General features: G+C 57.6%; 1 protein-coding gene and 1 long non-coding RNA gene across 3 annotated transcripts; both read right to left on the bottom strand.

The window, feature by feature from the left end:
* Positions 1-257: 257 nt before the first annotated feature.
* On the bottom strand, positions 258-3,153 carry LOC116439099. Of its 2 annotated transcripts, none has more exons than XR_004238051.1 (4): positions 2,670-3,153; positions 2,422-2,507; positions 1,078-1,817; positions 258-708 (listed from the first exon to the last, which is right to left on the bottom strand). It is a non-coding gene; the product is annotated as an uncharacterized LOC116439099 (long non-coding RNA). The 2 variants fall into 2 exon arrangements; XR_004238050.1 differs by having other exon boundaries at positions 3,088-3,148.
* Positions 3,154-7,118: 3,965 nt separating this feature from the next.
* Positions 7,119-10,591, bottom strand: LOC116439083 (serine/threonine-protein kinase pim-2-like). The gene is made up of 8 exons (XM_032098151.1): positions 10,244-10,591; positions 9,586-9,961; positions 9,213-9,434; positions 9,008-9,111; positions 8,866-8,916; positions 8,185-8,551; positions 7,606-7,782; positions 7,119-7,278 (listed from the first exon to the last, which is right to left on the bottom strand). Exons 1-8 carry the CDS (start codon positions 10,589-10,591, stop codon positions 7,175-7,177), a joined length of 1,749 nt encoding a protein of 582 aa, XP_031954042.1. The 3' UTR covers positions 7,119-7,174.
* Between the last annotated feature and the right edge of the window lie 2,946 nt (positions 10,592-13,537).

Genomic DNA, 13,537 nt, shown 5'->3' with positions numbered 1-13,537 from the left:
GGACGACGAGGACAAGGACGGAGAGGAGGAGGAGGAGGAGGATGAGGAGGAGGAGGACGAGGAGGAGGAGGAGGAGGAGGACAAGGACGAGGACAAGGTGGATGAGGAGGAGGAAAAGGAGGAGGAGCAGGAGGAGGAGGAGGAGGAGGAGGAGGAGGAGGACGAAGACGAGGACGAGGACGAGGAGGACCAGGAGGAGGACGAGGAGGGTTTGGACGAGGACGATGATGGCGAGGTTGAGGACGAGTACGAGGAGGAGGTGGACGGGGATGAGGAGGAGGACGACGAGGAGGACGAGGAGGAGCAGGATGAGGAGGAGGATGATGAGGAGAAGGTAGACGAGGTGGTGGAGGACGAGGAGGAAGAGGGGTAAGGGTGGAGATCTTCCTCATCCTGCTCCTCCACTGCTGACCCCAGGCAATTCCCTGGAGCATCCAACACCTGCCTTTGGTGCTCGAGGATCTTGTCTGGCAGCTCTCTGAGCCTCTTCACCTTTGGCAGCGCAGCAGCATCCTTGGAGTCATGGACTGGCACCTGGCAGGCAGCTCCAGGACACTTGCTGCTCCTAGGATGCTTTTCTCTGGGATAATCTTCTTGGACACGGCCTTGCTCCAGTTTTTACTTCCAGCCCTTTCCTGGCCATCTGCATCCCCAGCCACAAGCAGGTTCTGATATCCGACATGGCTCTAGGAGAGCAGGGACTCCTGTCTGGGGGCAAAGAAAACAAAGACAACTTGTAACAAGAGAACCTGGAGCTTCTAGTCAGAAGAGAAAGGACTATTCAATCAAGGCAGGGCCGATGGAGGAAACTTTCTAAAATGGACCAAGCAGCAGAAGCACAGGAGTTTTCAGAAGAAATTCCCCTCCCAGCACTTGGCTTAGGGAAAAAGCCTGATGTTGCTAGGAGAGACTTGAGTTCAGGTCTAGTATTGGGTAGCAGACATCTGAACATTTAGACTATTGGCTGTCCAGGCTCACGCTATTCCAACCTGAGAGTGAAACTATTCTAAAAGCTAGGGATGCTTGGAAGAAATGTTTCTGCTCACACCACGACTGGGGACCGTGTATCATTCATACCTTGCACCTGTCCAAAGGCCTTCCTCTGTCTGCGCTCCGGCAGCTCTCACCGAGGCTCTGGCAGGGATGGAGGCTCTTGCCACAAGTATCCCAAGCATGGAGATCTTCCTCATCCTGCTCCTCCACTGCTGACATCAGGGAATTCCCTGGAGCTGCCAACACCTGCCTTTGCTGCTCGAGGATCTTCTCTAGCACCATGCCAAAGGCCTTCTCCTATGGCAGCGCTGCAGCATCCTGCGAGTCACGGACTGGAACCGGCACCTCCAGGAAAGTTCTGCTGGGAAACACCCGTCAGCCATTCCCTGACTGCAATGAGCTGGCCTCCTATTCCTCTGCAAGGCTCCTCCTGGCCAGGTGCATCCTCAGCAATGAGACGGCTCTGCTGAGAGCCGCGGCTCGGAGGGAGCAGCGAGTCCTGTCCAAAGGGCTTCCTCCGTCTCCAGTCCTGCACCTCTCACAGGGGTACCAGGTATGGTCAAGTCTCCGGCCAGGAGTATCCGACGTGTGGAATTCATCCTCATCCTTCTTCTCCATTGCTGATGGTACTAAATGCCCTGCAGATGGGAACATCTGCATTTGCTGCTGGAGCATTTTTTCCAGGGCCACACCAAAAGTCTTCTCCTCTGGTACTGTCACATCGTTCTTGGAACCTTGGTTGGGAACTGGTGGCTCCAGGACAATCGCTGCTCTGCCTCTGGCTTGTGGGAGTGCCTTACTGGAGGCCTCTTCTTTTCTATCTCCTGCTTAAATAAGAAAGGCTTCGTAACTTGACTGCTCTATGCCAGCTATGAGTACATCATCTCTTCTGGAACTCTTTTACAGTGGACACAGAGTTTGTTGAAGCTCATTCTCACAACTCTTATCGTGACTATGCCTCATAACTCTTACAACTCTTATTAGTTCATAACCTGGATTACACATCGTCTCTGTCCAGATTAGAATTTTAAAATATACAATACAATTCTCAATATCCTCTAGCTACAAGATGTAACCACACATCTTTGTCCTTTTTTATTTTTGCAAAAACATTGGCAATTGTTTCTCTCTTTAATATTTTTCCCTTCAGAACTCATCTGTTTCCTGTTTTCACTTCCTCTACTCAGAAGACCTTTCCTTTGGTTTATTCTTGTACTGATTCTCCAATCTTTCCAGGCTACTTTATAAAGATGTAGCTGGTGCAACATATATTTCTTAGATAGTTTTTGTTATTTTGATTTATACTACAGGAAGATGATAAAACACGCATTTTACATTACCTCGGACGGCAAAAATTTTTTGCATTTTTAATGGAAAATATATTTTTAAAGTTTGGATAGCATAATTTAAAAAAAATAGTTTCATTACCTGTCCAGTAGCCATAGCATAGATCTGTATCCATCATCTAAAAGTAAAGCCAGCTTTTGATTTGATACACACATTGAGACTTTATCCTGTATGAAATAAAGCAGAAAAAATATGCTATTACAGTTTTATCTTCAACTCAATTGGATGCTTTTGCCCAGACTCTTTGCTCCATATATGTCATTTACACCACAGAAAACAAGACAGAATCCTATCCAAGCAAAAATCAGTGGGAATGGAGAATGACTTACTCGGCAACACCTGATTCTCTCTGTGCAACATGCACTACAGCTTTCTTCCGGTCTGATCAAACACTTCTTATGGTAAAGATCACCATCCTATAATCTGGACTACGGACTGACTTCCCGGCTCGACGTGCCTCATCGCCGCCAACCTGATCCATTCTCTGCACATTGACTGAGCCTGACCGTACCCTCTGCAACCACCACCTCCCTGGGCAACCTGTGCCTGACCACCCCAACAGCGAAAAAAAATTTAAAATGTCATCCGAATCCCACTGTCCCATTTGAAGGCCACTCCCTCTAGTAGCCCGTAGGCTTCTTTTCAGAAGCGATGTGAGGGGAAGGCGGCTCGCCGCTCCTCTTTGCCCACACGGCTGGCTCCCTTCCAGGCCCGATCCCACCCACGGTAAGGAAGGAACGCACCCACCCACACGCCCGGGGCCACTCCTTCACCGGGGCTCTGTCAGTCCCCCGCCGCGGCTCGGTCAGTCCCTCGCCGGGGGTCACTCCCCCAGCACAGCCCGCTCCCTGCGATCGCCCCGCCGCCGCCGCTCCCGCTCTGCCACCCCCACGGCCCCTCAGCGGCACCGGCCCCTCCGGGCCCCGCCCCCGCCCCGCGGCTCCCCATTGGTGGCGCGCGCTCCGCCCGCGGGCCGAGCAGCGCGAGCGACGCAGGCTCCGCCCCCTGTCCCGCTGCGCGCGCGGAGCGCTCGGCCGTGCCCTGGGGAGCGGCGGCCGCGGGGCCCGCGCGGAGCGGCCGTTCCTCCGTGGCTGCGCCGCCAGCACGGCCGGCAACGCGGGCGCGCAGAAGGCGCTTCGGCCACCGGGCAGGAGGGGTCACTGCAGAAACCCAAACGTTCTGCAAGAGCGGGAATTGGTGTCCAAGGACATAGTTTACACCTGCACTTGGCTCGCAGCATCCCCCTGCCGCGCTACGGGCTGGTTACTTTAGGCGGCCACAGAGCCCTTAAAGGGAACTGGGCCGCCTTGACTTGTTAGCAAAGCGGCCACAGAGTCCCTAAATCAGACTGGGCTGCCTGGAGTTGTTACTAAACTCTCCACATTGCACTGACCGTTCTGTGCAATTTCCAATGGCCCCGCAGAAAAAGACCTGGGGGTGGTGGCCAAGAGCTGCTGAACACAAGCCCAGGTGTGCCCAGGTGGCCAAGAAGGACACTGGCATCCTGGCCTGGGTCAGCAACAGTGCGGCCAGCAGGACCAGGGCAATGACTGTCCGTCCCCCTGTTTTGGGCACCGCTGAGGCCCCACCTCGAATCGTGGGGTCAGTTTTGGGTCCCTCACTGCAAGAAAGACTTTGAGGTGCTGGAGCGTGTCCAGAGAAGGGAATTGAGCTGGGGCAGGCTCTGGAGCACAAGTCTGAGGAGAAGCGGCTGAGGGAGATGGGGGGGCTCAGCCTGGAGAAAAGGAGGCTCGGGGAGGACCTTCCCTCTCTCTCCAACTCCCTGGAAGGATACCGGCTTCGGTGGGGATTCCTAACCATAAGGTATCTATCCCATGATCTTTTGCGCCAAGAAGATTGTCACTGTAACTTTAGGATTTGGCAGCCGGGAAACCCTGGGGAAGATGGAGGGCTTTGCTTTAGGGCACGTGTTTTTAAAGGCTGCCCAGGCAGTCGCACATCGTGCAAAAGGTGTACGCTCTGCCCGAGACTTACAGGAATCCTGGAATTCAGTGACTGCGGTGTAAAACTGCCTGCTTCCCTTCCGCCGGCGGATCGGGGCAGTCGCTTGCGTGGTTGCTGCGGGAGCTTTTGTGCATTCGGCTTCGGGACTTTGCTAGGCTGCAATTCGGCAATGTGATCGAATGTGCCTGCTTTCCCTGCCTCCCTGCCGCTCGGGAATGCACAGACGGTGCATGGTGTTCCGCCTGGAGCCGGGGCTGTGTCCGCCGTCCCCTGAGTGCCCGGGGAATCGCTCCCTTAGCTCCGTTGTGTCCGAGCCGCCGCTGCCCCCGCCCCGCTGAGGGGCCAAGCGTGCAGCGGAGCGCCCCCTGCCGGCCGCGAGTGCCCCCGGCCCCGCCCCGCGCCCGCCGCAGCCGCCAGCGGCCCCTGCCGGGCGTGGCCGTAACTGCAGCAAAGGGCAAACACGGCCCTGGGCGGGGGAACCTCCTGTGCGTGTGCTGGGGTTTGTTCTGTGCATATTCTGTACTAAAGAACTGATACTCCTTTCCTGCATTTTTTCAGTCCCATAATTTTCGAAGTTATAATGATTTGGAGAGAGCAGTCTTCTTGCCATTCCAGGAAGGTTCCCACTTCCTTAGCAGACATTTAACTTTTAAAACAGGACACTTTGTTAAAAAAACCCAAACCCGGGAACATTTCATGATTTCATGTACTACATGATTTCACATCTAAAGAAACCGGGCTGTCTGCCCTTTTCTTCTCAGGCAATGCATTCCTCTGTCTTCAAGTACAAAAGCAACAAAGCGATTATAGGTAACAGTGGCAGAATACGCTGTGTTACTGTCACAGGGCCTCCCGGCTTACTTCACCAGCTCCTGTCTGCTGTTTGTTGCTGCCCAGTGAAGAAGAGTCACATTTTCTTTGTCTGGTTGGCGAACATCATATCCTGCTTCTACCAGTTCTTTGCATTGCTCTGCCATTCCATACCTTAAATGAGACAACACCCATTTACTTACCGTTTGTTAAATATCCTCCAGTTTGGAGACAGTCGCATCCTAAAGAAAAAATACATCTCAATAAGCATCACCCAGCAGTTCCTACTTGAGCAGATTCCACACTGCATTCAATGGAAACCTTGTAAAAAGAGTGGAGCTGTGCCTTGAGGAGTAGAAGCTTCTACTTAGCAAATCTGTCTGAAATGCTTTTGGTTTATTTACAATAGTAGCTGTAAGTGATGTTTCTTCTTCCACTACAGGGAGAAAATGAAACTGAAGATGTTTCCTCTGTAAAAATTGAAGCTTTGTAACAATGGATCTCCCGCTCCCAGAGGAAACGTGCCACGGCCCTTGGAGAACTGGCAGTCACTGCTCACAGGCCATCGGAAAAAGGGATAATTGTCACCCCCAGCTCAGCCTCCAGATCAGGGCTGACAGGACTCTCGCCATCCCCTCACGGTGGGATCCTGGCTGGAAGCATCACAGCTCGGGTCAGGACTTTGGGTAGAGACTTGGAGAGCAATTCAGGGCACAAGAGGGTTGGCAGCCCTTAGAAAAGAAAAGAAAAATGAAAGAGCAGGTGCATTTATGAAAAACCCCTTTTTTTTACCGACCCCTGTTTCGGTAGGTCACGGCAGTAGACAGAAGGTAGCATAGATTTGTAGCTGGCACCCAGGCCTGTTCCTGTAACTAGACTGGTTACTGCACTTTCCATCTCTATCAGTTGTTTTTAGGGTAGAGGAAGATATTTGGGAGGGGCACAATGGGCCCAACACCATGGGAGCAAGTCCAGGATGTCAACGGCTTTCAGTTGTGAATGAGCAGGAAAGCTAAGAGGCAAAGTCAGGCTTTTTTCTCATCCTGAAGGTGGAGAAGGGAAAATTCAGAGCTGACAAAAATATACCGTATTGGGGTGCACAAGTGCAGGGAGAACCCTCCCTTGCTGGACAGGAGGTGCTACGAGCATTCAGTGATTCTTTGTTGGCATAGCAAAGTCTCCAGAAGGGAGCTGGGGAGAAATACCACTCCTTCCACCCAGTGTTCTGTAGCTCTGGGCTACACGGTGCAACAAAGTTATCAAGAATTGCTCCGTTACATAACACAACTCCCGAATGTGAGACGGGGTTAGAGGCTGGTAACACCAAGGGGGTTCCCTTGGAGTCCCTAGGGATCACTTTCTCTGCCGCTCCTTCCTCTGCCACGGCGGTCACCTCACGCTCTTTCCCTGCCCCAGCGTGGGAGGCTGAGCCTGCTGGAGCGTGACCATCTGTCCCAGAGTCTCTTTCAGCATCTGCGCATCCCTGCACAGCTCCTGTAGACGCTGCTGTCCCCTGAATCCAGGCAGACCGGGCTGCATTTGCCTGCTGCCAGTGTGAGGGGAAGAAAGAGCAAGAGTTCAATAGGTCTTGACCTGAAATGACGTTTTGGCGCTTCTGCTTCTTCTCACAGCTTTGGCAGCTGAGCAGCATCTCAGTCCCTGCCACCCACTGGCCCTTGGAATGCACACATGAGCCCACGTATCGCTTCTGGTGAACCCAAGTGGCCGCGTCAGTTTGAAAGGGCAGCTGTTGTTTCACTGTTGCATTTCTTGGCTGGTTACAGCCCCTCCTGCCTGTACTACAGCCTGTGCTTGAAGACACAAAACTGCCATGAAGACACAAAACTACCATGATGCCTTGAGGAAAGGCATCAAAAGCTTGACAAAGGCTGAAGGGAACACTCTGATTACCCTTTTTCCCAAGAGATTTCTTTAGCTGAAGTTGCTAAACAGGACCAGACTTGACACCGCGGCATGGGCTTGTGGTTCTTTTATTTCTCGAGCCCTCAGTCCTGCGTGGGACTCGGTAACCGGGTGCTGCAGAGGCTCCGGCAAGGCATCAAAGACGCCTGCCCCGCACCCAAGGGTGGTGCAAGATCTCCTCCAGCTCTGGCCTGTCCACGGGGTGCTTGGACAAACACCAGCGGATCAGATGTTGGCACTCTGGGGAGAGAAGCCAGAAAGCACCGGTCACTTGCAGAAGGCTCCTGCCCAGCTGCTCCCGGCACCCGCAGGGCCTGGGCCGTGCTGCGTGTGCCCAGAGCTGTGCCGGCCTCCCGGCTGACTCTGCCCTTTGCGGGACAGCGGCACGGCAGGACACGGGCCACCTCCTTCAGCCAAGCGGGCCACACCGACCCTGTTGTCACGGGCTGCCTCCTGCGGCCAGCCCTTGAGGGCAGATCGGCTTCCCACGCAGCCACATGAGGGCCACGCTGGGCTGCGTGGGAAGCCGATCTGCCAAAGCCTGCCTTCTTGAGGCCGGACACCAACCTGGAGAGACCTGCTGCCAGAAGAAGAGCTGCCCCGACACGATGTCACGGTCCTCCTGGAAGGGCATGTTCCCACAGACCATGACGTACAGCAGCACGCCCAGGGACCAGATGGTTGCTGAATGGCCGTGGTAGCAGCCAAGGCAGATCCACTCGGGTGGGCTGTACATGTGTGCTCCTAGGGGACACAGGCGGCGCTGTCCAGGCGCAGGCTGCTGGCTTCCAGAGCCTGGTGCCAGCCTCCTGGCGGAAGCAGGGGCTGCACCGGTGGCCACAACTTCCCCCCGAGGCCACCCGGCGTCCCCCAGCCAATTGGCTAAAGCCAGGAAACCATTCTGCAAGGCAAACAAGGCCAGCGCAGCAGCCCAAGCCCTTGCGGGCCTGCCAAGCCGGGCGGCCGGGGCCTGGCTTTGGCAGCCCCCCTCTGTGGGCAGGGCCGGCAGCCGGCTCCTGGGGCACAGCATCTGGCCCGTGCCAAAGGGCAGCCGGCAGCCGGCTGAATGCCGCACCACGCAGCCCAGGAGGGAATGGGGCCGTGCAGTGCCTGGCACTGGGAGCAGGGCCCGGCCTGTGGGCTCACCGGCAAATCGCGTGAAGGCCTGCTCCCGGAGGAAGGTGCCGCAACCGAAGTCGATGAGCTTCAGGTCGCCGCTCTCTGGGTCCACGAGGAGGTTCTCCGGCTTGATGTCCCGGTGCAGGACGCCGCAGGCGGTGCAGTGCCGCACGGCCTCCAGCACCTGGCAGAAAAGCCAGCGCGCCATCTCCTCGCACAGGAACCCCTGCTCCAGCAGGAAGGCCAGGAGATCCTGCGATGGCTCCGGACGCTCCATCACCAGCAGGAAGCTGTCAGGCAGCTCAAACCAGTCGAGGAGCCGGATGATGTTGTGGCAGCCAGAGCCCACCTTCTCCATGAGCACGATCTCCATGGGAACACGGGTGCCGTCGGGCTGTGAGGAGGAGACAGTGCCTCCAGCAGGCCTGATGCTGCCCTGTGGCTCCGCTGCCCCGTGCCTGGGATGCCCCAGTGCCCCCTTGGGCAGCCTCCCTGGTGCTTGGGCTTCCTCCCGCCCAGGGGATGCTGGGGGGTGCCCCCCTGCCCGGCCCCACCACCGGTGTTCGGCATCCCCGGGCCCGCCATGCTCCGGCTCGCACGCTGAGCCCACGCCCGCTCCCCCCGCCCTGCGCCGCCTCCCGCCCCCGGGGCCCGGCCTTATCCCTGCCCGCCACGCCCCGCTCTGTCGCGGTGGCCCCGCTCACTCACCAGCTCGTACCACTGCAGGACGCTCTCCCGGGCCACGCGTTTGATGGCCACCTGCAACCCCACGAGAGACGGGGCTGAGCTCAAGCCCTGCCCCGCCCCGCCCCTGGCCCTCCTCCCGCGCCCCGCCGTCCCGGCCACTTACCGGGCTCCCGTCCGAGAGGCGGATGCCCGAGAAAACGGTGCCGAAGCCACCGCTGCCCAGCTGCGGGCCCAGCTGGTACAGCTCCTGCAGCTTCTTCTTTTGCCCTGCGACCGAGACCGAGCCATCAGCCTTGCGCCCAGGGCCCCCCCGGCCAAGTGCCCGCGAGTGAAGCGGGCCGAGCCACCGCGGGCCACGTTGCTCTGACCTGCTTCCTGCTGCGCGCCGGGCAGCGGCCACCGCCTTGCAGCCGTCGGGCTGGCGAGCGGCAGAGCTGGGGCAGGGGAGCGCGCAGAGGCGGCTGCAGGAGCCGGAGGGCAGCGGGGCAGGGCGGCACCGTCGCTGTCCCCGGCGTCGTGGGCTGGACTCTGCTGTTGAGGACTGCCGGGGCTACAGCCCAAGGACTCGCACAGGGGGGTGTCAGGAGCAGCTGCAAACCAGAGAGGGGTTTTTTGAAGCCGTGGCATCAGAAGCACTGGAAACAGCCAGAGACTCTGCTGCTCTCAAGGGCCCTGGCCTGGCCTGGGGATGCCCCTCAAGAGCCCCGAGGGAGCCTCAGACAGCTCCTCAGAAGATCTCACCTGCTACCAGAAAGGCCTTCCTGGTAGTCGGTGGCCGTCTCGGAGCAGCTTCCTGGAGATGGAGGAGCCTCCTGGGTCTCTTGAGGGTCGTCTCCGCCACCAGGCACGGGCTGTTGCCAGCTGGCACAGCCAGCACAGCATCCTGGGAGCTGTGGGCGGGCAACTGCTGGCTCCAGCTCACTTGCTGCTCCGCCACCTGCTCCTGAGAAGGCTCCCCTGGATCGGGCTGGGCTCCCACTTGGACTTCTGGGCTTTCCCTGGCCACGTCAGTTGTCAGGGTTGCGCCCGTGTTGTTGAAGTCCGTGAGTCCAAGGGAGCTGGGAGACCTGTCCACAGGCTCTGCACCTTCTGCAGGCTGACAGGTCTCACTGAGCGTCTGCGGGGGATGGAGGCTGTCAGAGATAGCTGAGGCTCGTGGCAGGATGGAGGATCTCTGACAGCCTGAGCTTCTTGCCTGGATAGCGGGTCCCTCATGGTGTGCCATCCTTGCAAGGGTTGAGGCTCTCCCAGGGATGGAGAATCTTGCTGGGAGCAGCCTCTTGAAGGGATGGAGGCTCCTGGAGGAGCTGGACGAGCCACAGCAGGGCAGGTGGCCTCGCTTCAGCAGCTCCTCCAGTTCTTTCCACAACGCCTGCCACATCCCAGAGTAGAGCGGCACCCATGTCCCATTGCGAGCCCAGAGCAGCAGCATCAGCTCCTGCAGCTCCTGGGCCACTGCCACGCAGGGGCCGCAGCTGCAGGGGCTGTCCAGGGGGCTCGCGGGAGCACGTGGCCGCTTGCGAGGGGTTGCCCGAGGCCTGGAGGACCTGGGAGCCACAGGGGCTCCTCGCTTCCTCCGTGAGCCTCTGGGCTGCACCCCGGGGCGCTTGTGTCTCTTCGATGTCCATGCCTGCCGCCTCCGTGGTTGCCAGTGGCCAACGGCCCACCAGACAGCCACAGTGGCCAGCAGCAGGACAAGCACAATCACCAGGACGCCACCGTCACCCATGGCTCCGGCACGTCCCATCGCGACTGCACTGGCAGCTGCAGGTGCTGGCCTGTGTTACGTAGCGACTGCGCGGTGATGTCACAGTGCTGTGGGCCAGGACAGCCGTGTGACATCCCAGCCCTGCCTCTCGCCAGCGCTCAGCCCCTTTGTGCCGTCACAGCCCTGCCTCACCCCAGCGCTCTCCAGTGCCACAGGAGGAAGAAAGGGGCTCCCTGTGGGCACTTGAGGGCCCTCTGGAGCAGAGTGGGTGGAAGATTCTTGTCTAAGTAGGACACAGGGATGAGGAGGGGAATGATGATGGTGTCACCTCCTTGCTGGCAGAGCACGGGACATGGATTGTCCAATGGGACACTGTAAAGTCCTTGGGGAGGGCAAGCCCTGCTCAGCAACATCCAAACCACCCACGTGCTATCCACTTCATTCCCATCCTGAATCCAAATCCAACTCTGTCCCACTTCCTGGGAAGAAAATGGATCCTATCCCATTGAAAACCAGTACATCAGCCAGTTCTTCACCCAGCACACCCTGTCCCTGCTCATCTCACATCTGGACACCTGCTCCAGAAGGATTCTGTGAGGGACAGGGTCACAACTCCTCTTAAAATCCTGAAATACAACCTGCAATGCCTTCCCATCACCTATGAGACAGGTGACCTTATGGCAGCAGGATAATCAGTCAGTTAGACTGGAATTTCCCTCTGTTATCTCACGCTGCCCCCGGCTGACGCTGGCATTGTCCTTCCATCACTTCCCAGTAGTGCCAAGTATGACCTTCTCCACCATTTTTCCTGCTATCAAGATTAGATTAAGAGGGCTGGAGTTTCCTGGAAAGTCCAAGCCCTTGCTGTCAAGTCGCATACAGCTGGAGAGCATTGAGCCAGCATGGACCTCCTTGGGCTTTCAGGAGCTTGGGTAGATGATTTAGGGGGTTCCTGCTGGGACATACTGGGATGAATCCCATCCAATGCCACAGCCTCATGGATATTGTTCTGGTCCAAGCTGTCCCCAGCAATCCCAAATGGAAGATCACTGTCCCTCGCACCACTCTGCCTCCCCCGTTGGACACCCTTCAGCACCCAGAGAAGCCGGTGGTACTTGGCAGAGCCAGGGTCTGTGGGACAAGGACACTGGCAACAGCTAAAAGCAGAGAGGATGCCCAGAGAGCCCAATTCCCACAGGATTCTGCCATCTTGAGTGGGTCAGCCTGTCCTGAGAGGATGCTTGCCATGGCTTTGGGCATCGCGGTCCTGCTGGCCCTGGTGGGCTGCACAGCCACGGAGGGCTGAGCTGAGTGTCAGCCACAGAAAGCTGGGAGAAAGACTGCGGACAGGACGTGGGATCCCAGCGACCTCCTGCCCCCAGTGCAAACGTGGTGGCCACACCTGTCCTTCCAGTGGCCCCGCAACAACTGGTCTTCCAGTTGCTTCAGTGCCTGGAGGGACCCCTCAATCCCAACAAGGTGCCAAACCCCAGCGTCCTGCCATGGACCTGTCCAGGAGTAGCCACCGAGAGTCCATCCATAAGCGGCTGCTCCAGAAGGTCAAAGAGGAGGCAGTGAGGAGAGCCCAGCAAGGCAGGGAGGGGAGGAGATGAGGGGCTGGGAAGGGAAAGGGAGGACCACGCACTTGGTCTCGGAGGACCAGGCACTGCAGTCTCGGCACTGCTGGCTCTCAGGGTGCCCTGGATGGGCAAGGTGGTGCCAGGTGCCATCCCACCATGTGCCCCGGCTGTCCTCTTGTCCCCACAGCCATGACCTTGGGACAGATGGCTCTGCACGTCCTTGCCCTCCTCTTCTGCCAACACAGTTCAGGGAAAATACTTCCACTACTCCACCTCAGAAAGGGCCCCAGGTGGCTCCATGCTGCTCAGGGTGCTGGAGGTGGTGGCAGAGGAGAACTCTGAAACCTTTAGGTGAGAGCCAGAGGGGCTGTGGCAGTGGGGTTGGGCATCCCACCACCCAGCCCGGAGCCCTCTTCCTCGCAACTTCCAGACATCCTGGGGCCCCATGGTGGTCTCCATCCACGAGCTGGCTTCCAGCATGGATGACAGGACATACTGGCAGTGCCACAGTGCTGGGGACACCCTCAATGAAGATGGGTGGCCCAGGGTGGGGGAGCACCTACAGACCACCAGCTGGGGAGCGCATCCAGGCCATCTTCAGCTCCTACTGATGCCACTGAAAGACACTGGGAGCTGCCATGGAGCAAGGAAGTGTCATTCCAGCATGTCCCTGGGTATCTCTGTGTGGCCCTGGGAGTGGCAGACAGTGCCACAAAGTAGGAGGTCCCTTGTATCTCCAGCTTCCAGGGCAGGGAAAACAAGGAGGTATTGTTCCTACAGTCCCACCCTGGCATAACTGGAGGGGAACCCAGTACAAGACACGAAGAGCCCCTAGGACACAGGTGGCAGGGATCCAGTAGATGACCCTGCACCAGATTGGCTTGTGGGGCCAGGGTGGAGGATTTGGGTTATAAACCTCAGGGATCAAGGGGACCCCCAGGATCCAGGGGACGGGGTGGGCAGCACAGAGCAGAGCCGATCGAAACCGTGATGGCGAAGGGATCAGTGCCATCTGCAGGGCAGAAGGACACTGGATGCGGGAGTGACCGCAGAGCCACCGTTTGATGGAAATGGATTGTTAGGGGTGTCAGGGGCTGCCATCGTACCAGGGACTCACCACACTGGGGCCCTTGCTAACAGGCAGGGCAGGTGTGGACAGAGACCAAGTCAGTTCCCTGGGACACACGGGACCTCTCGATCCACTCGCAACTTTAGGCCTAAGGGGGGAAACTGTCAAGAAGTTCTTTGATTATTCAGGGACCAATTGGGATAGAGGAGCAGGTGCATTTTATTCAACCACTATTGGTAAATGTGGGGGATAGGTTTGAAATGCATGAATTTCTGTTTGTTCCTGATTGTGATTGTAATTTACTGGGAAGGGATTTGATAGCTAAACTGGGAATGT

Source organism: Corvus moneduloides, unplaced genomic scaffold, assembly GCF_009650955.1.
Source record: "Corvus moneduloides isolate bCorMon1 unplaced genomic scaffold, bCorMon1.pri scaffold_98_arrow_ctg1, whole genome shotgun sequence".
In the NCBI taxonomy this organism is placed as follows: Eukaryota; Metazoa; Chordata; class Aves; order Passeriformes; family Corvidae; genus Corvus; species Corvus moneduloides.
Note: the sequence above shows the minus strand (reverse complement) of the source record. Positions and strands in the feature narration are given on the sequence as shown.

What these genes read in the sequence shown, in the direction of transcription:
- LOC116439083 (XM_032098151.1), bottom strand. Translation starts at nt 10,591, where the DNA reads ATGGGACGTGCCGGAGCCATGGGTGACGGTGGCGTCCTGGTGATTGTG. An exon ending in GGCCTTCACGCGATTTGCCG is followed by an intron (nt 7,783 to 8,184) that starts GTGAGCCCACAG and finishes TGTGTCCCCTAG; the next exon opens with GAGCACACATGTACAGCCCA. An exon ending in CTGGCAGCAGGTCTCTCCAG is followed by an intron (nt 7,279 to 7,605) that starts GTTGGTGTCCGG and finishes TTCTCTCCCCAG; the next exon opens with AGTGCCAACATCTGATCCGC.